At 48.5% G+C, this 23,167-nt stretch overlaps 1 protein-coding gene across 1 annotated transcript; it reads left to right on the forward strand.

The window, feature by feature from the left end:
- Positions 1–210: 210 nt before the first annotated feature.
- LOC143283511 (G2/mitotic-specific cyclin-B-like) lies at positions 211–22,628 on the forward strand. The gene is made up of 13 exons (XM_076589755.1): positions 211–393; positions 3,391–3,484; positions 10,030–10,172; positions 10,911–11,015; positions 12,115–12,270; positions 13,326–13,484; positions 15,125–15,418; positions 17,694–17,815; positions 19,690–19,701; positions 20,129–20,136; positions 20,278–20,307; positions 20,717–20,746; positions 22,624–22,628. The coding sequence occupies exons 1-13, from the start codon at positions 211–213 to the stop codon at positions 22,626–22,628; spliced, it is 1,341 nt and encodes a 446-aa protein (XP_076445870.1).
- Positions 22,629–23,167: the final 539 nt, after the last annotated feature.

Consider the following 23,167-nt stretch of genomic DNA (forward strand, 5'->3'; position numbering starts at 1 on the left):
TTTCTCCCCCCCCTCTTTACCCAACCTCTCTCTCTCTCTCTCTCTCTCTGTGTTTCTCTCTGTGTTTCTCTCTCTCTTTCCATCCCTTCTTTATCACTCTCTCTGTGTGACAGGTTGTTTGTTCACTTAATCACACTGCTCTGTTTCCACCTGTTAAAAGCATCGCGTGCCTCACGGATGACCTCATCGTGCTGACGTTGCAGTGACGTCATGGCCACAGCTGCTAACGTCAGCATGCCCACCAAACACGCGGCGCCCGCCAAGCGGCGCATGTCACGTGACCTGGCGCTGCCTGACGTCACCAACCTTGCCGACGTGCACCTGGGGGACAAGGCAAGGCGCCAGTCTGTGGCTCCCAGGGCAGCCAACTTCATTTCCGCTTCCGGCCAGGAGGTTGTGTCCCCTGTGTCACCCACCCTTCCACTCCCCTCCTCTCTCTCTGTCTCAGTCTCTGTCTCTCTCTCTCTGTCTCTCTCTCTCTCCTATCCTTCTTTCATCACTTTGTGCTGTTTCTCATACGACTCGTTTCCATCCGCACATATCTAACTATCTGTTTATCTGTTTGTCAATCTATCTGTCTATCTATCTATAATTATGTCTGTGTTTGTCTGTCTTCTTTATTCCTTCGTCCGAAAATGCGTCCATTGATTCATACAGAAGGAACTTTTATTTTGGTGAAGAAGAAAAACAAGAAGAAAAACAAAACAAAAAAAAACAACAACAAAACATTGTCAACTTCAGAATGAACCAAAGATAATACTAAAATGAACCATTGTCAACATTAAAATGAACCGTACTTAATAATAATAATAATAATAATAATAATGGTACTTATATAGCGCTAAATCTTGTGCATAAACAAATCAAAGCGCTTTCGCACCAGTCATTCTCACGCAAGCATAACTCTAAAACTGAAAAAAAAAAAAAAAAAAAAAATCTAAAAAGACAAGGAAGAGGCAGGGAAGGGAGGCGATTTTGGGAAGAGGTGGGTTTTAAGGCCAGACTTGAAAGAGCTGAGTGTGGAGACTTGACGAAGCGAAAGAGGAAGTTCATTCCAATTGCAAGGTCCAGAGACAGAGAAAGAACGGTGGCCAACAGTCGAGAGTTTGAATCTGGGTATGTGTAAGTGGAGTGGATCCGAAGCTGATCGTAGTGAGCGAGATGGAGTGTAGAGGTGAAGGCAGCCACAGAGATAGGAAGGGGCTGATTTGTGAATACATTTGTAGCATAGAGTGCTGATCTTGTACTTTATTCGGTGTGAGACAGGGAGCCAGTGGAGATGTTGCAAAAGAGGAGTGGTGTGCTCAGATCTTTTCTTTCTGAGGACGAGTCGGGCAGCAGAATTTTGTATGCGCTGAAGGGACTGAATGGATGAGGCAGGCAAACCAGACAATAGAGAGTTACAGTAGTCAAGGCGAGAGAGAATGAGAGAAACGACAAGTCTAGATGTTGCGTCAGTGGACAGATATTTCCGGATGGAACTGATGCGCCGCAGTTGACAGTAGCAGGATTGACATGTCTGATTGATAAATGTTTGCATGGACAGTGTGTTGTCAAGGACAACGCCGAGGTTCCTGACTGAAGTGGACAGAGGGATGGATGTACTGCCAAGTTTGATTGTATTAGTTGTAATGGAAGAGAGTTTTTGTTTAGTTCCTATGATCATTGCTTCAGTTTTGTCCGCGTTCAATTGTAACTTATTTAGAGTCATCCAATTTTGAATATCCAGGAAGCAGTTAGATGTTTCTTGCAAGAGCGACAACAGTTTTTCAGGTGTATCACTCTTCTGGAGTTGAGTGTCATCAGCATAAGAATGATGACTGACATTATGGCGGTTGATAATTTCAGCGAGAGGAGCAGTGTACAGTGTGAAGAGCACTGGGCCTAAAACAGATCCCTGTGGGACTCCATGTTCAATTTTAACGGGTTCAGACTGGAAATTATCAACAATGACAGACTGGAATCGATCAGTGAGATAAGATTTGAACCAGTTTAGAACAGTGCCGTTGATACCAAATGTAAAATGAAGACGGGAAAGAAGGATTGAATGGTCTATCGTGTCAAAGGCGGCTGACAAGTCGAGAAGAGTGAGAAGGGAGATCTGTCTTGAGTCGGACGCTAGCAGTAGGTTATTCAGGATGTGGAGGAGAGTGGTTTCGGTGCTGTGGTCAGCACGATAGGCAGACTGAAATGGGTGGATGAGATTGTTGAAACAAAGGTGATTGTTGAGCTGCTTCAGGACGGCTTTTTCAAGGAGTTTGGACAGGAATGGAAGATTAGAAACTGGTCGATAGTTTTTCAGAATGTTTGCGTCAAGGTTGGATTTCTTCAGAAGGGGCCGGACTATTGCAGTTTTGAAAGTGGATGGAAACGTTCCAGTGAGAAGGGATGAGTTGACAATGTTGGTGATTGTAGGGAGAAGCTGTGAGACACACTGAGAAAAAACAGAGGTGTAGTTAACAGCCAAATGAACCATTGAAAACACCAAAACGAACAATAGTCAACACCAAAATGAATCATAGATAGCACTCACTTGAATTTAAGACTGTCTGTAGTTAAAGACTGTGTGGATTCTGTCAGACGTTGATTGGATTTCATTGTTGACGGTGTATTTAAGGTCTGTGTGGATTCTACCTGACTGGATTTCATTGTTGACGGTGTATTTAAGGTCTGTGTGGATTCTACCTGACTGGATTTCATTGTTGACGTATTTTCAGGTGTTCTTGTATTCTATCAGACTGGATTTCATTGTTGACGGTGTAGTTAAGATCTGTGTGGATTCTACCCAACTGGATTTCATTGTTGACGTATTTTCAGGTGTTCTTGTATTCTATCAGACTGGATTTCATTGTTGACGGTGTAGTTAAGATCTGTGTGGATTCTACCCAACTGGATTTCATTGTTGACGTATTTTCAGGTGTTCTTGTATTCTATCAGACTGGATTTCATTGTTGACGGTGTAGTTAAGATCTAGGTGGATTCTACGTGACTGGATTTCATTGTTGACGGTGTAGTTAAGATCTAGGTGGATTCTACGTGACTGGATTTCATTGTTGACGGTGTAGTTAAGATCTAGGTGGATTCTACGTGACTGGATTTCATTGTTGACGTATTTTAGGTATGTTTGGATTCTGTCCGACTGGATTTCATTGTTGACGGCTTTACATACCTGACACGGCTTCTTTAGGCAGGTAGGATTTTAAGCAACATAAGATAGAAGATGATAAGTCTGTGTGTGTGTTTGTGTACTGTGTGTGTATGTGTTCGTCTTTGTGAGAGAGTGTGTTTGCGTGTGGGTGGTGGTGGTGGTGGTGGTGGTGGTGGTGGTGGTGGTGGTGGTGGTGGTGTGTGTGTGTGTGTGTGTGTGTGTGTGTGTGTGTGTGCGCGCAGAACGGAGACAGGGCAGACAGGGGACAGCAGGTCCACCCGGAGCGGGCAGCCAAGATCGCCGCCAAGGCCAAGATCAGAGCCACCATCACACCATGTCAGTCTGTCTGTTTGTTTGTCTGTCTGTCTGTCTCACGTCATGTTTGACTGTCTGCCTGTCTGTCTGTCTGTATGTTTGTTTGTCTGTCTCTCTGTCTGTCTGTCTGCCTGCCTGTATGTAAGTATGTATGTATGTATGTATGTCTTAGCTCTTATTCTTGGCTGGAAGTCCCCCGAGGAGACGGAGCTCCGAAGAAAAAACCTGCACCTGCCGAGGCCGTCCTACACGTGGCAGTATCTGCATCTGTGGGACTGTGAGCGTCGGTAGGCGAGAGAGTGGGGAAGGGACTGCACAACTCCTCCTCACTAAAAAAAAAGTCACCTGTGCTGGTCAGGCAACCAGGATAATGTCGGAACGGCGAGCTAGCCCTTCGACACTCAGCTTTTCTAAGCCCTGTGGCGATGGAGAAGTGGTAACGGGGACAAGCAGAGGATGCTGCTGGCAGTTCCTAGTCACGACTCTGCACGTAGGCGGCTGTGGGGTGATGGTCGTCCGCCGTAGACTGGGGCAGATGCGGCACCCGTATCCTCCCACAGTGTCAGAGCAGCCCTTTTCAGGGACAGCACTGCTCTTCCCCACATGGGGAAGGGGAGATAAAAGGATCCCCAAACAAAGCCTGCCTCACCTAGTGCCTAGTAGGAAACCGCACCTACTTGGACATCCAACAATAGCGGTCAAAAACAAGAAAAGAAAAGAAAACCAGGAGTCATGCCCTGACTCTGGGTGCCTGGAATGTTCGCACCCTCTTAGACAGAGACGACAGACCAGAAAGACGCACAGCGCTCATTGCTAAAATGCTTGATCGCTACCAGGTGGACATAGCAGCCCTGAGCGAAACCAGGTTTGCGGGTAGCTGGAGGAAGTTGGAGGGGGCTACACCTTCTACTGCATTGGGAAGCCAGATGGCACACCAAGAACCTCAGGCGTGGGCTTTGCCATACGAACCAAACTTGCACGACAACTTGACAGCCTTCCACATGGGATAAACGACAGGTTGATGACCCTGCGTCTGAAGCTGTCCAAGGATCGCTTCGCCACAGTCACCAGCTGCTATGCCTCGACGATGACCAACCCTGATGATATCAAAGAAGCTTTTTACGAGGAGCTCAGCCGCACCATTTCAATGCCCGCGTCGGCGTGGACTTCTCCTCGTGGCCAGAAGTCCTTGGACAGCACGGCACCGGCAAGTGCAACTCCAACGGACTGCTTTCGCTCTCGCTATGTGCGCAGCATGGACTGACCATCACCAACACCCTCTTCCAACAAGCGGACAAGTACAAGAACACATGGATGCACCCCCGCTCCAAGCAATGGCACATGCTGGACTATGTGATTGTCCGGCAGAGGGACAGAGGTGATGTTTCCACTACACGCTGCATGAGAGGAACAGTCTGTTGGTCGGACCATCGCCTGGTACGCAGCAAGATGAACATCAGACTTGCACGCAAGCTCCAACCAGCCAGGCAGAAACCCCCTAGGAAGCTGAACATCCACCGCCTCCCTATCACCAAGGACGTGCTGCAGCAGCAAATCCAAGTAGCTCTCCAAGAAATTCCTGCATGGACTGATGTAGAAGAGGTATGGAGCACCTTTAGAGATGCTGTGTACACAGCAGCAGCTGACACGCTCGGCCTTGTACAGAGGAGCCACAGAGACTGGTTTGACGAGAACGACTCTGGAATCTCCAAGCTCCTGAACACACAGTATATACGGCATCAGGATCACATTTCTAATAAAGACTGCCAGAGGAAGGAGAATCAGTTCTTGCAAACCAAGCAACTCGTACAGAAGAGGCTGCGTGAGATGAAGAACACCTGGTGGGATAGAAAGTCCGAAGAGCTTCAGTCCGCTGCTGATGCTCACGACATGGAGACCTTCCATGATGGTCTCCGAGCTGTGTATGGGCCGAGAGTCACAGGATCAACCCCTGTCCGAGACTCGGACCAGACCACCCTCCTGACAGACAAGAAAGACATCCTTGCCCGTTGGGCAGAGCACTTCAACACCCTCCTCAACAAGGACGTCCGTATCTGACGAGGCAATTGCAGCCCTCCCACAGCTACCAGTCAATGACTTGCTAGCTGCCCTTCCCACCAAGGTCGAGACCCAGAAGGCCCTGAAGCTGACAACGTCAGGAAAAGCACCAGGAGTGGATGGAATCCAGGCTGACATCTACAAGTATGGAGGCGAGGTGCTGACAGACAAGCTGACCGCCCTGTTACAGTCTATGTGGGAGAGAGGGGAGGTCCCCCAGGATTTCAAGGATGCTTCTATTGTCCACATTTACAAACGGAAGGGAGACAAAACATCCTGCGATAACCACCGTGGAATCTCTATCCTCTGCATCACCGGCAAGATCTTCGCCCGCGTCATACTGAACAGACTGGTTGACCATGTCTCCAACACAGTCATTCCTGAAGCACAGTGCAGCTTCCACTCAGGCAGGGGAACATGTGACATGGTGTTTGCTGTGCGCCAGATGCAAGAGAAGTGCCGTGAGCAGAACAAGGGGCTCCACATGGTCTTTGTAGACCTGACTAAGGCCTTTGACACGGTGAACCGCCATGGTCTGTGGAAGATCCTCCTAAAGTTCGGCTGCCCAGAGAGCCTAATCCAGCTGATTGCGTCTTTCCACAATGGCATCCAAGCGAGAGTACAGGAAAAAAATGACATGTCGGATCCGTTCCCTGTGGTAAATGGAGTGAAGCAGGGCTGCGTCCAGGCACCCACACTGTTCTCCATTCTCTTCTCTGCCATGCTGATTGACGCCTTCCAAGACTGTGACCGGGGCATCTACGTTCAGTTTCGTACAGATGGCAAACTTTTCAACTCGCGGCGACTCCATGCCAGGTCCAGGGTGTTTGAGGCACTGATGAGAGAGTTCCTCTTCGCTGATGACTGTGCGCTTGCTGCACACAGCCATGAGGACATGCAGTTCATTATGGACAGGTTTTCAACCTCCTACAGGCGCTTTGGACTCACCGTCAGCCTCAGCAAGACCGAGTCCATGTACCAACCGGCTAGCTCACAGAACGCCAGTGCCTCCCCCCCACTTGCAATCAAGATCAATGACACAGAGATCAAGTCAGTCGACATGTTTTGCTACCTGGGCAGCACCCTATGCAGCAACGGAACCCTTGATGCAGAAGTGACGCTGCGCATCGCCAAGGCCAGCTCTGCCTTTGGCAGACTCAACAACAGGCTGTGGAACAACAAAGGCATCAGGCTCAGCACCAAGATGAAAACCTACAGAGCTGTTGTGCTGACCACCTTGTACTGCTGTGAAACATGGACGACCTATCGCCGTCACATTCAACAACTTGAGCAGTTTCACCAGAGATGCCTACGAAAGATCCTCGGCATAAAGTGGCAAGACAGGGTCTTCAACCTCCAGGTCCTAGAGAGGAGCGGCCTGCCCAGCATCGAAAGCCTGCTGATCCAGTGCCAGCTACGCTGGACAGGACACGTTGTCCGCATGACAGACAGCAAGATCCCGAAGATGCTTTTGTATGGCCAGCTGAAGGAAGGCCACCGTGAACTTGGAAGACCCTGCAAGCGCTTCAAGGACACCTTGAAGACAAACCTCAAAGCCTGTGACATAGACATCGCTTCCTGGGAAAATGATGCCCTTGACCGCTGTCGCTGGAGGATGCTGTGCTCTAGTGGCATAAAGGCGTTTGAAAACAAGAGAACGCTGGCCATTAAGGAGAAGCGTGAGCGAAGGAAGCACGGCTCAACTTCGGGAGACGTTTTCCCTTGCAACACCTGTGGGAAGTGCTGCGCATCCAGAATCGGCCTCTTCTCCCATATGAGGACACACACCGACAGATAAGCCTGCATGCCTACTCATCCGTCGGACCGACGGGAGACTCCATGTCCGTCTCAGACCATCACAGAATGTCTTTCTGTCTGTCTTTCTGTCTGTCTGTCTGTGGCTGTGTCTGTCTTTCTGTCTCACGCCATGACATTTTGACCGTCTGTCTATGTGTCTGTCTGTATGTCCGCCTGTGTTTTGTCTCTCCGTCTGCCTGTATATATATATATATATATATATATATATGTGTGTGTGTGTGTGTGTGTGTGTGTGTGTGTGTCTCATGCCATGTCAGTTTGACTGTGTGTCTGTCTGTACATATATATATATATATATATATATATATATATATATATATATATGCATGTCTGTCTGTCTGTCTCACGCCATGTCAGTTTGACTGTCTGCGTGTCTGTCTATGTATGTATGCATGTATGTATGTCTCTCTGTCTGTCTGCCTGTCTATCTGATTCTCTCTTTTTTTCTGTCAAACTATGACGTCTTCTCGCCCGTGTGTGTGTGTGTGTGTGTGTGTGTGTGTGTGTGTGTGTGTGTGTGTGTGTGTGTGTGTGTGTGTGTGTGTGTTCAGGGGGAAACACACGCAGACGGAAATCCTCCTCTAGAGCGCCGGCAGCCCCTGTGGACGTGACTTCGCTCCTCCCTCCCCCTAGCCCCCCTCCACCTCCCTGCCTCGGTCAGTTTGTCCAGTGTTTGGGGAAAGTGGGTGGGTGGGTGTCGATGTCATGTTGGTTGTTCAGTGTTTGAGCAAAGTGGGTGTGTGTGTGACGATGTCATGTTGGTTGTCCAGTGTTTGGTGAAAGTGGGTGCATGGGTGTGGCGATGTCATGTTGGTTGTCCAGTGTTTGAGCAAAGTGTGTGTGTGTGTGACGATGTCATGTTGGTTGTCCAGTGTTTGGTGAAAGTGGGTGGATGGGTGTGGCGATGTCATGTTGGTTGTCCAGTGTTTGGTGAAAGTGGGTGGGTGTGGCGATGTCATGTTGGTTGTCCAGTGTTTGGTGAAAGTGGGTGGGTGTGGCGATGTCATGTTGGTTGCCCAGCGTTTGAGCAAAGTGGGTGTGTGTGTGACGATGTCATGTTGGTTGTCCAGTGTTTGGTGAAAGTGGGTGGATGGGTGTGGCGATGTCATGTTGGTTGTCCAGTGTTTGGTGAAAGTGGGTGGGTGTGGCGATGTCATGTTGGTTGTCCAGTGTTTGGTGAAAGTGGGTGGGTGTGGCGATGTCATGTTGGTTGTCCAGTGTTTGGTGAAAGTGGGTGGATGGGTGTGGCGATGTCATGTTGGTTGTCCAGTGTTTGGTGAAAGTGGGTGGGTGTGGCGATGTCATGTTGGTTGTTCAGCGTTTGAGCAAAGTGGGTGTGTGTGTGACGATGTCATGTTGGTTGTCCAGTGTTTGGTGAAAGTGGGTGGATGGGTGTGGCGATGTCATGTTGGTTGTCCAGTGTTTGGTGAAAGTGGGTGGGTGTGGCGATGTCATGTTGGTTGTCCAGTGTTTGGTGAAAGTGGGTGGGTGTGGCGATGTCATGTTGGTTGTCCAGTGTTTGGTGAAAGTGGGTGGGTGTGGCGATGTCATGTTGGTTGTCCAGTGTTTGGTGAAAGTGGGTGGGTGTGGCGATGTCATGTTGGTTGTCCAGTGTTTGGTGAAAGCGGGTGGGTGTGGCGATGTCATGTTGGTTGTCCAGTGTTTGGTGAAAGCGGGTGGGTGTGGCGATGTCATGTTGGTTGTCCAGTGTTTGGTGAAAGTGGGTGGGTGGGTGGGTGTGGCGATGTCATGTTGGTTGTCCAGTGTTTGGTGAAAGTGGGTGGGTGGGTGGGTGTGGCGATGTCATGTTGGTTGTCCAGTGTTTGTTGGGGAAGTTTGTGGGTGTGTGTGGCAAGGTCAATTTGTTCAGTGTTTGGGAAAAGTGTGTGGTTGGGTGTCGCAAGGTCATGTTGGTTGTCCAGTATTTGGGGAATGTGTGTGTGTGTGTGTGTGTGTGTGTGTGTGTGTAGGGGTGAAAGACGGGGTGGTGATGGTGTGTGGGTGAGGATTTGTGCACGCGCGCACGCGCTCGCGCGTATGTTACGGTTTACGTGTGACTGACGTAGGCATATTATTGAAACTGGAATGGAACTGTACTGTTATCATCACAGTCTTAGTTGGTGCCGGCTGCCAGATAAAAGAACAATTAGGCCATCAGAGTAAATGATTAAACAACAATAAAGAGTCGTAACTCTCACCATTTCTGCCAGACGCCTTATCATCACAATGTTTGTTGGTGTCGACTGCCAGACGCGTTATCATCACAATGTTTGTTGGTGCCGACTGTCAGACGCGTTATCATCACAATGTTTGTTGGTGCCGACTGTCAGACGCGTTATCATCACAATGTTTGTTGGTGCCGACTGTCATACGCCTTATCATCACAATGTTTGTTGGTGTCGACTGCCAGACGCGTTATCATCACAATGTTTGTTGGTGTTGACTGTCAGACGCGTTATCATCACAATGTTTGTTGGTGTCGACTGCCAGACGCGTTATCATCACAATGTTTGTTGGTGTTGACTGTCAGACGCGTTATCATCACAATGTTTGTTGGTGTTGACTGTCAGACGCGTTATCATCACAATGTTTGTTGGTGCCGACTGTCAGACGCGTTATCATCACAATGTTTGTTGGTGCCGACTGTCAGACGCGTTATCATCACAATGTTTGTTGGCGTCGACTGCCAGTTGAGCCAATGGAGATCGACAACACGGGGCTGGTGGTCCGGGCCCTGGAGGTGCACGTGCCGGACACAGTGGTGGACATTGACGACCACGACGACTTCCTCCTGGCGCCGGAATACGCCCAGGACATCGTGTCTTACATGAAGGTGGGACGCTGGAGGGGATGGGGGTGGGGGCCGGGGGGTGGAGGGGGGGGGGTTGTGTGGGGTACAGGCTGTGGTTTTGAGTGATGGGTTTGTAGTGTACATCTTTGTGGATAGGATGTGTGATGGGTTTGTAGTGTATATCTTTGTGGACGGGATGTGTGATGGGTTTGTAGTGTATATCTTTGTGGATACAATGTGTGATAGGTTTGTAGTGTACATCTTTGTGGACAGGATGTGTGATGGGTTTCTAGTGTGTGATCTTTGTGAATGGGATGTGTGATGGGTTTGTAGTGTATATCTTTATGGATGTGATGTGTAATGGGTTTGTAGTGTACATCTTTGTGGATAGGATGTGTGATGGGTTTGTAGTGTATATCTTTGTGGATAGGATGTGTGATGGGTTTGTAGTGTATATCTTTGTGGATAGGATGTGTGATGGGTTTGTAGTGTACATCTTTGTGGACGTGATGTGTGATGGGTTTGTAGTGTATATCTTTGTGGATAAGATGTGTGATGGGTTTGTTGTGTGTTTCTTTGTGGATAGAATGTGTGATGGGTTTGTAGTGTATATCTTTGTGGATAGGATGTGTGATGGGTTTGTAGTGTACATCTTTGTGGATAGGATGTGTGATGGGTTTGTAGTGTACATCTTTGTGGATAAGATATGTGATGGGTTTGTAGTTCAGATGGGGTTTAGCGAATATGGGTCATTCCGAACGCTACAACACCTTGTTTCAGGCACAAGAGACTCTCGTGGTGCTACCCTCTGACTTCCTGGAAGTCAGCCCGGATATTACGTCACAGATGCGGGGCATTCTCATCGACTGGCTGATTCAGGTTCAGGTAGAGAGTGCGCGCACGTACACCACCACGCTTACGCACACGCACGCACGCACCCACCTACCTATGGATGTCGGTGTGGTGTGTGATGTGATGGTGTGTGATGTGATGGTGTGTGTGTGTGTGTGTGTGTGTGTGTGTGTGTGTGTGTGTTGGCATATGTGGCAGTGTGTGTGTGTGACGGTGTGTGTATTTCGCGATGTGTGTATTTCGCGGTGTGTGTGACGGTGTGTGCGTTGGCATATATGTCGGAGTGTGTGTGTGACGGTGTGTGCATGTCACTTTGTGTGTAACGGTGTGTGTATGACAAGCTCACAAACAGCTGTTTGTGACAGTGTGTGTGACGCTGTGTGTGACGGTTTGTGTGTAACGGTGTGTGTATGACAAGCTCACAAACAGCTGTTTGTGACAGTGTGTGTGACGCTGTGTGTGACGGTTTGTGTGAAGCTGTTTGTGACGGTGTGTATGACACTATTAGTGACGGTGTGTGTGACGGTGTTTGTGACGGTGTGTGTGACGCTATTTGTGACGGTGTGTGTGACGCTGTTTGTGACGCTGTGTGTGACGGTGTGTGTGACGCTGTTTGTGACGCTGTTTGTTGCGGTGTGTGTGACGCTGTGTATGACGATGTGTATGTGTGTGTGACGCTGTGTGTGACGGTGTGTGTGATGCTGTGTGTGACGGTGTGTGTGTGACGGTGTGTATTTCACCATGTGTGTGTGAAAGTAGGTGTATTTCACGGTGTGTGTATTTCACGGTGTGTGTATTTCACGATGTGTGTGGCGATGTGTATTTCACGATGTGTGTGACTGTGTGTGTATTTCACGGTGTGTGTATTTCACGATGTGTGTGGCGATGTTTATTTCACAATGTGTGTGACTGTGTGTGTGTGTCACAGTGTGTGTATTTCACGATGTGTGTGTGACTGTGTGTGTGTGTTTCACGATATGTGTGTGTCACAGTGTGTGTATTTCACGGTGTGTGTGTGTTACGGTGTGTGTATTTTTACGGTGTGTGTGACGGTGTGTGTGTGTCACGGTGTGTGTGTGTTACGGTGTGTGTATTTTTACGGTGTGTGTGACGGTGTGTGTGTGTGTGACAGGCTCACGAGCAGCTGGAGGAGGAGACCCTACAGTTGACCGTGGTGCTGACGGACCTCTACCTGGCCAGGGCCCCCCTCCCCCTCCACCACCTGCAGCTGCTGGGCGTCACCTGTCTGCTCCTGGCCGCCAAGTACGTCGAGAGGTTCCCTCCCTTGGTGGGTAATTCTGTGTGTGTGGGTGTGTGTGTGTGTGTGTGTGGGTGTGTACGTGTGTGTGTATTGTTTGTAGTGTGTGTGTGTGTGTGTGTGTGTGTGTGTGTGTGTGTGTGTGTGTGTGTGTGTGAAAGAGAGAGAGGGGGTGGGGGAAGAAAGCTACAGGTGCTGGTGATCATCATCTTCACCACCACCACTACCATCACCACCATCATCACCATCATCATCATCACCACCATCACCATCATCGCCATCATTATCACCACCACCACCACCACCATCCTCCTCCTCCCCTTCCTCATTATTATCACCATCATCATAATCATCATCATCACCATCATTATCACCATCACCCTCATCCTAATCCTCATCACCATCATTATCACCACCACCACCATCACCATCATAATCACCACCACCACGACCATTATCATCGTCACCATCATCATAATCACCACCACCACCACCATCATCATCACCATTACCACCACCACCATCAGCAGCATCATTATCATCATCATCATCGCCACCACATCCACTATCATCATCACCACCACCACCACCATCTTCACCACTACCACCACTACCATCATCACCACCACCACCACCACCACTACCACCATCATCATTACCACCACCACCATCACCATCTTCACCACCACCACCACCACCATCACCATCACCGCGACCACCATCACCACCACCACCACCATCTTCACCACCATCACCACCATTACCATCACCACCACCATCACCACCACCACCATCACCACCACCATCACCACCACCATCACCACCACTGTCTTCACCACCACCACCACCACCATCACCATCACCACCACCACCACCACCACCATCACCACCACCACCACCATCACCAACACCACCATCACCGCCACCATCACCACCACTACCACCACCATCACCACCAGTCTTCACCACCACCACCACCACCATCACCATCACCACGACCACCATCACCACCACCATCACCACCATCACCACCATCCTTCACCTCCTCGCTGTCATGACGGTGGTGGTGACCGGGCCCGTCACAGGTCAGCACGCTGTGTGGCCTGACGGCGGGCACCTACGAGGAGAGCGAGGTGGTGGAGATGGAGAGGATGGTGCTGGGTGCGGTGGACCACTTCCTGGGCCTGCCCCTGCCGCTCTTCTTCCTCTCCAGGCTGATGCTGGTCCATCCCCGCGACCTGCAGGTGGGCGTGGCTGGCTGGTGGGGGGTGGGGGGTGGGGGTGGGGTGTGTGTGGAGAAAAGGGCAATGTACAAGTGTATAGAGGATGAACTAGAACAGTATATAGAGGATGAATCAGAACAGTATAAAAAGGGGAATGAACAAGTATATAGAGAATTAGAACAGTATAAAAGGGGATTGTACGAATGTGTAGAGGGTAAATTAGAACAGTATAAAAGGGGAATGTACATTGGAATGTACATTTATATATAGGACGAATTAGAACAGTTTTAAAAGGGGAATGTACATTTTTATATATAGGATGAATTAGAACAGTACAAAAAGGGGAATGTACATTCATATATATATATAGGATGAATTAGAACAGTACAAAAAGGGGAATGTACATTCATATATATATATATAGGATGAATTAGAACAATATAAACGGGGGAATGTACATTTAAAAAAGGATGAATTAGAACAGTATAAAAAGAGGAATTTACAAAATATAGGATGAATTAGAACAGTATAAAAGGGGAATGTACATTTATATAAAGGATGAATTAGAACAGTATAAAAGGGAATGTACAAAATTTTATAGGGTGAATTAGAACAGTATAAAAGGGGAATGTACATTTATATATAGGATGAATTAGAACAGTGCGATCAACATCCCGTATATGTTAAAATGTAACATCAATAATAGCACACGTGCGCGCGCGCACACGCACACACACGCACGCACGCACGCTCCTCTCTCTCTCTCTCTCTCTCTCTTTCTCTTTCATGATTTACGGACAAAATTTCTTCAAGACTGTTTAAACATGTCTCTTAGTTCACTTCTCCAATCAAACAACAAGCAGAGAAATTTCCATGTATCAAAATTTTTTTTCCATGCGATCAAAAGGAGAAATCATATACTCAGACCTAATTAAGTAGAATTAATGTCAAGTCCATGAATATTTTGATATTGTGTCATCTGTTCAAGTGTTATAATACCCCTTCCCATGCCCACCCCCAGTCCCCTGGTCTCGCTGGCATAGAGAAGGGTGGTGAGTACCACTGTTCGGTAGACCTTCAGAGTGGTGGGAAGGCCGAGTCCGCTCCGCTCTGAAACATTCTTGCGGAGTCTCCCTAACAAGGCGGCAGCTGACTTTGGCAGTTCTGTTGTTGATCTCTGCATTACTGTTCATCGCTTCTGCCCAGGTTCGTAAAGCTGTCGAGTGCATGTAGCTTCTCCTCCTTTGCTGAAGGTGTATGGTTCCTGGTAGGGCTTTCAGTATGAGGGCTGGCACACATCTCCGGTCGTTTTGGTGGGACCAAAGTTGCCACAGGCTCTTGAGAAGCAGTCCATTTCCTCGCGGCAGCTTCTGTTCTGTGCTTGCGTTGAGGGCGCAGTCATCCGTGAGTAAGAAGTGTGGGATGTTTAAAGTGTGTGTGGGGAGGGGGGGGGAGACACCTGGGGTGAAGGGTTGTTTAAAGGGTGGGTGGGTGGTGATGGTGTTGTATGTGTGTGTGTGTGTGTGTGTGTGTGTGTGTGAGTGAGGGTGTGTGCGCGTGCGTGCGTACGTAGATTCGCCAGCGAATGAGTGAGCTGAGTGCGAGCGAGAAAGAGGGAAGCCGTATTATATTGAACAGTGTCTACACCTGCCCCTGTTCAGTCAGAACCCCTGGCCATACCTAACACAACCCCCACACCTGCACCTGTTCAGGTGGAACGTCTGGCCAACTACCTGGTGGACCTCAGCCTTCCCAGCATCCGCTTCGTGACGGTGGCGCCCTCTCTGCTGGCGGCCAGCGCCTTCTACGTGTCGCGCTGTGTGTGGCTGCCGGACGACCCGGCGCCGTGGAGCGCAGCGCTGCAGCACTACAGCGGCTACAGCGTCACACAGCTGCAGCCCTCCGCAGTCAATCTGGCCAAGATCCTGCTGAGGGCCCCGCTGTCCAAGTACCAGGTGGGTGCTGGGTGGGTGGGTGGATGGGTCATGTGGGATTGTTTAAAGGGGGTGGGTGTGTGGAGGTGGTGGTACTTGGGATGCAAGGTGATGGGCGTGTATGGGGCATGTGGGGTGTGTGTGTGGTTGGGGTGTAGGGTGATTTAACGGGTGGGTATGTGGAGGTTGGGGGCATGTGAGGGGTAGGAGTGTTTAGTGGGGGTGGTGGGTGTTGGGCTGTTTAAAGGAGGGCATTGGGGGTGGGGGGTGGGGGCGGGCGTGTGGGATGTATGGCTGTTTAAAGGGTGTGGGCATGTGGGGTGTATGGCTGTTTAAAGGGTGGGGGCATGTGGGGTGTATGGCTGCTTAAAGGGTGGGGGCATGTGGGGTGTATGGCTGTTTAAAGAGTGGGGGCATGTGGGGTGTATGGCTGTATAAAGGGTGGGGGCATGTATGGCTGTATAAAGGGTGGGGGCATGTGGGGTGTATGGCTGTGGTATGTGTGTATGGTGGGGGGCATGTGGGGTGAGGGTGATTTAACGGGTGGGTGTGTGGAGGTGGGGGGCATGTGGGGTGAGGGTGATTTAACGGGTGGGTGTGTGGAGGTGGGGGGCATGTGGGGTGAGGGTGATTTAACGGGTGGGTGTGTGGAGGTGGAGGGCATGTGGGGTGAGGGTGATTTAACGGGTGGGTGTGTGGAGGTGGGGGGTAAGTGGGGTGAGGGTGATTTAACGGGTGGGTGTGTGGAGGTGGGGGGTAAGTGGGGTGAGGGTGATTTAACGGGTGGGTGTGTGGAGGTGGGGGGTAAGTGGGGTAAGGGTGATTTAACGGGTGGATGTGTACGGGGTGGGGGGGGGTATGTGGGGTGAGGGTGATTTAACGGGTGTGTGTGTGGAGGTGGGGGGTAAGTGGGGTGAGGGTGATTTAACGGGTGGGTGTGTGGAGGTGGGGGGTAAGTGGGGTGAGGGTGATTTAACGGGTGGGTGTGTGGAGGTGGGGAGTATGTGGGGTAAGGGTGATTTAACGGGTGGATGTGTACGGGGTGGGGGGGGGGGTATGTGGGGTGAGGGTGATTTAACGGATGTGTGTGTGGAGGTGGGGGGTATGTGGGGTGAGGGTGATTTAACGGGTGGGTGTGTGGAGGTGGGGGGAATGTGGGGTGAGGGTGATTTAACGGATGGGTGTGTGGAGGTGGGGGGAATGTGGGGTAAGGGTGATTTAACGGGTGGGTGTGTGGAGGTGGAGGGCATGTGGGGTGAGGGTGATTTAACGGATGGGTGTGTGGAGGGGGGGAAGTGGGTGAGGGTAATTGAACGGGTGGGTGTGTGGAGGTGGGGGGCATGTGGGGTGAGGGTGATTTAACGGGTGGGTGTGCGGAGGTGGGGGGTATGTGGGGTGAGGGTGATTTAACGGGTGGGTGTGTGGAGGTGGGGGTCATGTGGGGTGAGGGTGATTTAACGGGTGGGTGTGTGGAGGTGGAGGGCATGTGGGGTGAGGGTGACTTAACGGATGGGTGTGTGGAGGGGGGGGAAGTGGGTGAGGGTGATTTAACGGGTGGGTGTGTGGAGGTGGGGGGGTGCATGTGGGGTCGGGTGATTTAACGGGTAGGTGTGTGGAGGGGGGGGGGCATGTGGGGTGGGGGTGATTTAACGGGTAAGTGTGTGGAGGTGGGGGATGGCATGTGGGGTGAGGGTGATTTAACGGGTGAATGTGTGCAGGTGGGGGTGGGGGGGCATGTGAGGTGAAGGTGATTCAACAGGGAGGGAGGGGGGTGTGCAGGTGGGGGGCATGTGGGATGTAGGCTCATTAAAGGGTGGGTATGCAGTCTGTTTTGAGGTTTGGGTTGTGAGGGATTTCGGGAGTGTATGGTTGTGTATGTGTGTCGGGGTGGTGAGAGTGAATGTGTGTATGTGGGAGTGTATACATATAATATGTGTATTTGTGTGTGTGTGTGTGTGTGTGTGTGTGTGTGTGTGTTCGTGCTTGAGTGCGTGCTTCTGTGTGTGTGTGTGTCTGCGTTTGTGTGTGTGATGGGGCGTGTGAGAGAGAAAAAAGAGAGGGTGTGTGTAGCGTGTATGAGTGTGTGTGAGAGACAGACAGACAGACAGACAGACAGAGGCAGACACAGACACACACACACACTCACACACACACAGAGGCACACTTCAGCACAGACTGTATCCCCCCCCCCCCCTCAGTCTAATATCATTATCTTAGATGAACAGACTATAAATAAAATAAACGATGTATTCCCCCCCACGCCACGCGGCAAGTCAGTGTGGACGGTGTGTTTCAGGGATCCCGACAGAAGCACAGTGCCGAGGTGCCCTACGGGGCCATCAGCCTGAACCCTGTGCTGGACAGCCACCCCGTGCTGCTGCACCTGGCTCACACACAAGGGCAACCGTCCGACCACCTGTAGACACCTGTCTGACTGCCTGTAGACACCTGTCTGTGCATCTTGTAGACACCTGTGTGTGCATCTTGTAGACAAGTCTGACCGCTCGTATACACCTGTCTGTACATCTTGTAGACACCTGTGTGTGCATCTTGTAGACAAGTCTGACAGCCTGTATACACCTGTCTGTGCATCTTGTAGACAAGTCTGACAGCCTGTATACACCTGCCTGTGCATCTTGTAGACACCTGTGTGTGCATCTTGTAGACAAGTCTGACAGCCTGTAGACACCTGTCTGTGCATCTTGTAGACACCTGTCTGTGCATCTTGTAGACACCTGTCTGTGCATCTTGTAGACACCTGTGTGTGCATCTTGTAGACAAGTCTGACAGCCTGTATACACCTGTCTGTGCATCTTGTAGACAAGTCTGACAGCCTGTAGACACCTGTCTGTACATCTTGTAGACACCTGTGTGTATATCTTGTAGACACCTGTCTGTACATCTTGTAGACATCTGTGTGTGCATCTTGTAGACAGTCTGACCGCTCGTATACACCTGTCTGCACGTCTTGTAGACACCTGTGTGTATATCTTGTAGACACCTGTCTGTACATCTTGTAGACATCTGTGTGTGCATCTTGTAGACAGTCTGACCGCTCGTATACACCTGTCTGTACATCTTGTAGACACCTGTGTGTATATCTTGGCGTCCTCAGAATGGCCTGGTCTTATTTGCCATCAGGAGCTAAATGGTTGGGATACTGTGTCGTGAACTGTTTTGTGGGTTTGTCATAACGTTTCTGTTTGTAGATGTGACAGTTTTGTGTTGACGCGGTTGAGCATTTGTATGGTTTGACAGTCCTGATATGGCCCTGTGCGGTCGGCTGGACTATAAGCAACAAGAATAAGAACAAATGAGTGTGTGCACGTGGGTGTATGTCCTGTGTGGAGTTCAGTATTTTCATCGCTTGCTTCTGGTTGCATGCCATTTTCTGAGCTGGTATTTGGCGTACAGCTTTTTCACGGGCCTTTTTTTTTTTTTTTTTTTTCTTTTTCATCTACACGTTTTGCTTTTGCATTTTATCCCTGTGTTTGTCTTGCTGGTCATATCTGTCTGTCTGTGTCTGTGCGTGTCTGTCTATCTGTCTATCCTTCCCTCTGTCTATTTTCTATCTGCCTGTCTGTCTCTGTGACTGTCTGTCTGTGTCTGTGCGTGTCTGTCTATCTGTCTATCCTTCCCTCTGTCTATTTTCTATCTGCCTGTCTGTCTCTGTGACTGTCTGTCTGTGTGCTTGTCCGGTTTTCTGTCTTTCTGCCTGTCCGTCTCGTCTCTTTCCCAGTATGCTTTGACCTGTGTTTGATTCTGCACTTCTTATACATTGTTTAACGTATGTGCAGTGACTTTGAAATTTATTCGTTTTTCCACTACCTTATCTATTTGACGACTCCAGTGTCAGTTTTGAGACACGCTGTGAAACGGAACGCACATGAAAGGGAAAGTACCACAACGTGTGCATTCGCCAAAAGAAGTATGCATCTGCCTAAAGACATTTAATTTTTTGTTAGCTTTGGATGGAGCTTTAAGTCTAGTCTTTTTTTTTGGGGGGTGAGGGGGGGGGAGGGTGGTCGGGGTGGACTTGCTCTTTCTATGTTTATTCCCCTTGATGTCCGGATTTTTTTTTGATTTTTTTTTTTTTTTTTTTTTAGACTTAGGGCGTTGTGGTGTGTTTTTGTGATTTTTTTTTTTTGGCCACAGTATGATGTGTGATGTGATTTTTTTTCTTCTACAATATGACGTGAGTTGTGTGGTGTTTTTTGGCCACAGTGTGACGTGTAGGTGTGATGTTTTTTTGCCACAGTGTGACGTGTAGGTGTGATGTTTTTTGGCCACAGTGTGACGTGTAGGTGTGGTGTTTTTGGCCACAGTGGGACATGTAGGTGTGATGTTTTTGGCCACAGTGTGACATGTATGTGTGATTTTTTTGGCCACAGTGTGACGTGTAGGTGTGATGTTTTTTGGCCACAGTGTGACGTGTAGGTGTGATGTTTTTTGGCCACAGTGTTACATGTATGTGTGATGTTTTTGGGCCACAGTGTCACGTGTAGGTGTGGTGTTTTTTGGCCACAGTGTGACGTGTAGGTGTGATGTTTTTTGGCCACAGTGTTGCATGTATGTGTTATGTTTTTGGGCCACAGTGTGACATGTAGGTGTGATGTTTTTTTGGCCACAGTGTGACGTGTAGGTGTGATGTTTTTTGGCCACAGTGTCACGTGTAGATGTAGTGTTTTTGGCCACAGTGTGACATGTAGGTGTGATGTTTTTGGGCCACAGTGTGACATGTAGGTGTGATGTTTTTTTGGCCACAGTGTGACGTGTATTTGTGATGATTTTTGGCCACAGTGTGGAATGTAGGTGTGATGTTTTTTGGCCATAGTGTGACATGTAGGTGTGAATTTTTTTGGCCACAGTGTGACGTGTAGGTGTGGTGTTTTTGGCCATCAGTGTGACATGTAGGTGTAATGTTTTTTGGCCACAGTGTGACATGTAGGTGTGATGTTTTTTGGCCAGTGTGACGTGTAGGTGTGGTGTTTTTGGCCACAGTGTGACGTGTAGGTGTGGTGTTTTTGGCCACAGTGTGACGTGTAGGTGTGTTGTTTTTGGCCACAGTGTGACGTGTAGGTGTGGTGTTTTTTGGCCAGTGTGACGTGTAGGTGTGGTGTTTTTGGCCATAGTGTGACGTGTAGGTGTGATATTTTTTGGCCATAGTGTGACGTGTAGGTGTGATGTTGTTTTTATTTTTTGCCACAGTGTGACGTGTATTTGTGATGATTTTTGGCCACAGTGTGGAATGTAGGTGTGATGTTTTTTGGCCATAGTGTGACATGTAGGTGTGAATGTTTTTGGCCACGTGACGTGTAGGTGTGGTGTTTTTGGCCATCAGTGTGACATGTAGGTGTGGTGTTTTTTGGCCATAGTGTGACAGTAGGTGTGATGTTTTTTGGCACAGTGTGACATATAGCTGTGGTAATTTTGGCCATAGTGTGACATGTAGGTGTGGTGGTTTTGGCCATAGTGTGACGTGTAGGTGTGGTGGTTTTGGCCATAGTGTGACGTGTAGGTGTGGTGGTTTTGGCCATAGTGTGACGTGTGTGTGTGGTCGGTTTTGGCCATAGTGTGACGTGTAGGTGTGGTGGTTTTGGCCATAGTGTGACGTGTAGGTGTGGTGGTTTTGGCCATAGTGTGACGTGTAGGTGTGGTGGTTTTGGCCATAGTGTGAAATGCATGTGCAGTTGGGAATTTTTTTTTTTTAATTGAACAGAATACATGAATACAATAAGGGCATTGTACATTAAATTACACATATGTTACGAAACGTAAAGTGGTAATATATCAAAATAAAGAAGCTGATATTTCACATTTCGCCTTCCAAAACAATGCACCAAATACAAGAACAGCAAAGTGCATTCGATAAGAGCACACATTTTATCGGGGGAAAAAAACCCAACCAAAACAAACAAACAAACAACAAAAAAAACCAAACCTATTCTTCAACCCTTTACTGGCAACCTTTACATGTCAGTCTCGTTATTATTTGTCAGAGTGGAGGTGGCGCAGGAGAGGATAATCAGTTCTTCTGTATTATTCAAAGCATAATAAAAAAAACAACTTGTACATGTAATATTCCACATATCTGATGCAAGAGAGAAAAGTTTGGATACAGAACTTTGTAATAATGTGAAAAACCAGCTGGAGAAGAAAAGAGAGATGGAAAGTTGAGAGAAAGTGAGAAAGAGAGAGAGAGAGAGAGAGACTGAGGGGGCGGGGGTTTGTTGACTGTCAAATCAACTGTCGCATTAGCATGTCTTGCAATCTCTGAACAGATAACTATACCTCCCAAAAACCAGATGACAGTCGTATAAATGAGAGCATTATGAAATTTAAAAAAAAGAAAAGAAAGATGTTTGTTAGATTTACTACTATCCACTTCTGAAGAAGAAAATTATTGAAACAGTGGTTTGTAAGGAAGCCATTCTTGGTCAAAAAGCATTTTGTCTGCTTTTCATCACATTAGAATAGCATTCCACATTATATCTATTTTTCAGCAGTCTAGTCAAGGCAGTTATGTGAGGTTTATTGTTGTTCTATTTGCACTTGTAAACATGAAATTTAGCGAGTAATAGTATCAGATCAAGAATTTTATCCGTAACAACTCCATCTTTAACCCCAAACAAGATGAAATTTTCTGAAATGTAAAATTTGCACAAGTTTCACAAGTACTCTTCATTAGTCTTTCGAGAGAGCTCCAGAAACACCAGTAATGTGACAGTTCAAAAAAAGGTGTATAATTGTTTCTTCTTCTTCGCCACAAAAAGAACATAGGGGCGAGTCAATCACTTTACGCAGAAAAAGATATCTACCTATCAAGGTAGATGTGTGATGTTTTTTGGCCACAGTGTGACGTGTAGGTGTGATGTTTTTTGGCCACAGTGTGACATGTATGTGTGTTGTTTTTTGGCTACAGTGTGACGTGTAGGTGTGATTTTTTCCACAGTGTGACGTGTAGGTGTGATGTTTTTTTTGGCCACATTGTGACGTGTAGGTGTGTTGTTTTTTGGCTACAGTGTGACGTGTATGTGTGTTGTTTTTTTGGCTACAGTGTGACGTGTAGGTGTGATTTTTTTTGGCCACAGTGTGACGTGTAGGTGTGATGTTTTTTTGGCCACAGTGTGACGTGTAGGTGTGATTTTTTTTGGCCACAGTGTGACGTGTAGGTGTCATGTTTTTTGCCACAGTGTGACATGTAGGTGTGATTTTTTTGGCCACAGTGTGACGTGTAGGTGTGATGTTTTTTTTGCCATAGTGTGACGTATAGGTGTGACGTTTTTTGGCCACAGTGTGACGTGTAGGTGTGATGTTTTTTTTGGCCACAGTGTGACATGTAGGTGTGATGTTTTTGGCCACAGTGTGACATGTAGGTGTGATGTTTTTGGCTACAGTGTGACATGTAGGTGTGGTGTTTTTTGGCCACAGTGTGACATGTAGGTGTGATGTTTTTTGGCCACAGTTTGACATGTAGGTGTGGTGTTTGACGTCAGTTGTGTTGTGTTGTCTTTTGGCCGTACTGTGACGTCAGTTGTGATTTTTTTTTTCCATAGTGTGACTTGAGTTGTGTTGTCTTTTGGCCGTTGTGTGATATGTGGTTTTGATGTTGTTGTTGTTGTTCTTTTTTTTGTTGTTGTTGTCACATTTGGTTGACGGATGTTCACAGACGTGCAACAGTTGTTGAGAGGAGGAAGTACAGAGAATTGTTATTGGTGCCTTTCCCCGCACCTCCCTACCGCCCCCCCACCCCCACCCCACCCCAATCCC

Source organism: Babylonia areolata, chromosome 6 (genome assembly GCF_041734735.1).
Source record: "Babylonia areolata isolate BAREFJ2019XMU chromosome 6, ASM4173473v1, whole genome shotgun sequence".
NCBI classification, from domain to species: Eukaryota; Metazoa; Mollusca; class Gastropoda; order Neogastropoda; family Buccinidae; genus Babylonia; species Babylonia areolata.

What these genes read in the sequence shown, in the direction of transcription:
- LOC143283511 (XM_076589755.1), top strand. Translation starts at nt 211, where the DNA reads ATGGCCACAGCTGCTAACGTCAGCATGCCCACCAAACACGCGGCGCCC. An exon ending in TTTCCGCTTCCGGCCAGGAG is followed by an intron (nt 394 to 3,390) that starts GTTGTGTCCCCT and finishes GTGTGCGCGCAG; the next exon opens with AACGGAGACAGGGCAGACAG. An exon ending in TCGAGAGGTTCCCTCCCTTG is followed by an intron (nt 12,271 to 13,325) that starts GTGGGTAATTCT and finishes GGCCCGTCACAG; the next exon opens with GTCAGCACGCTGTGTGGCCT.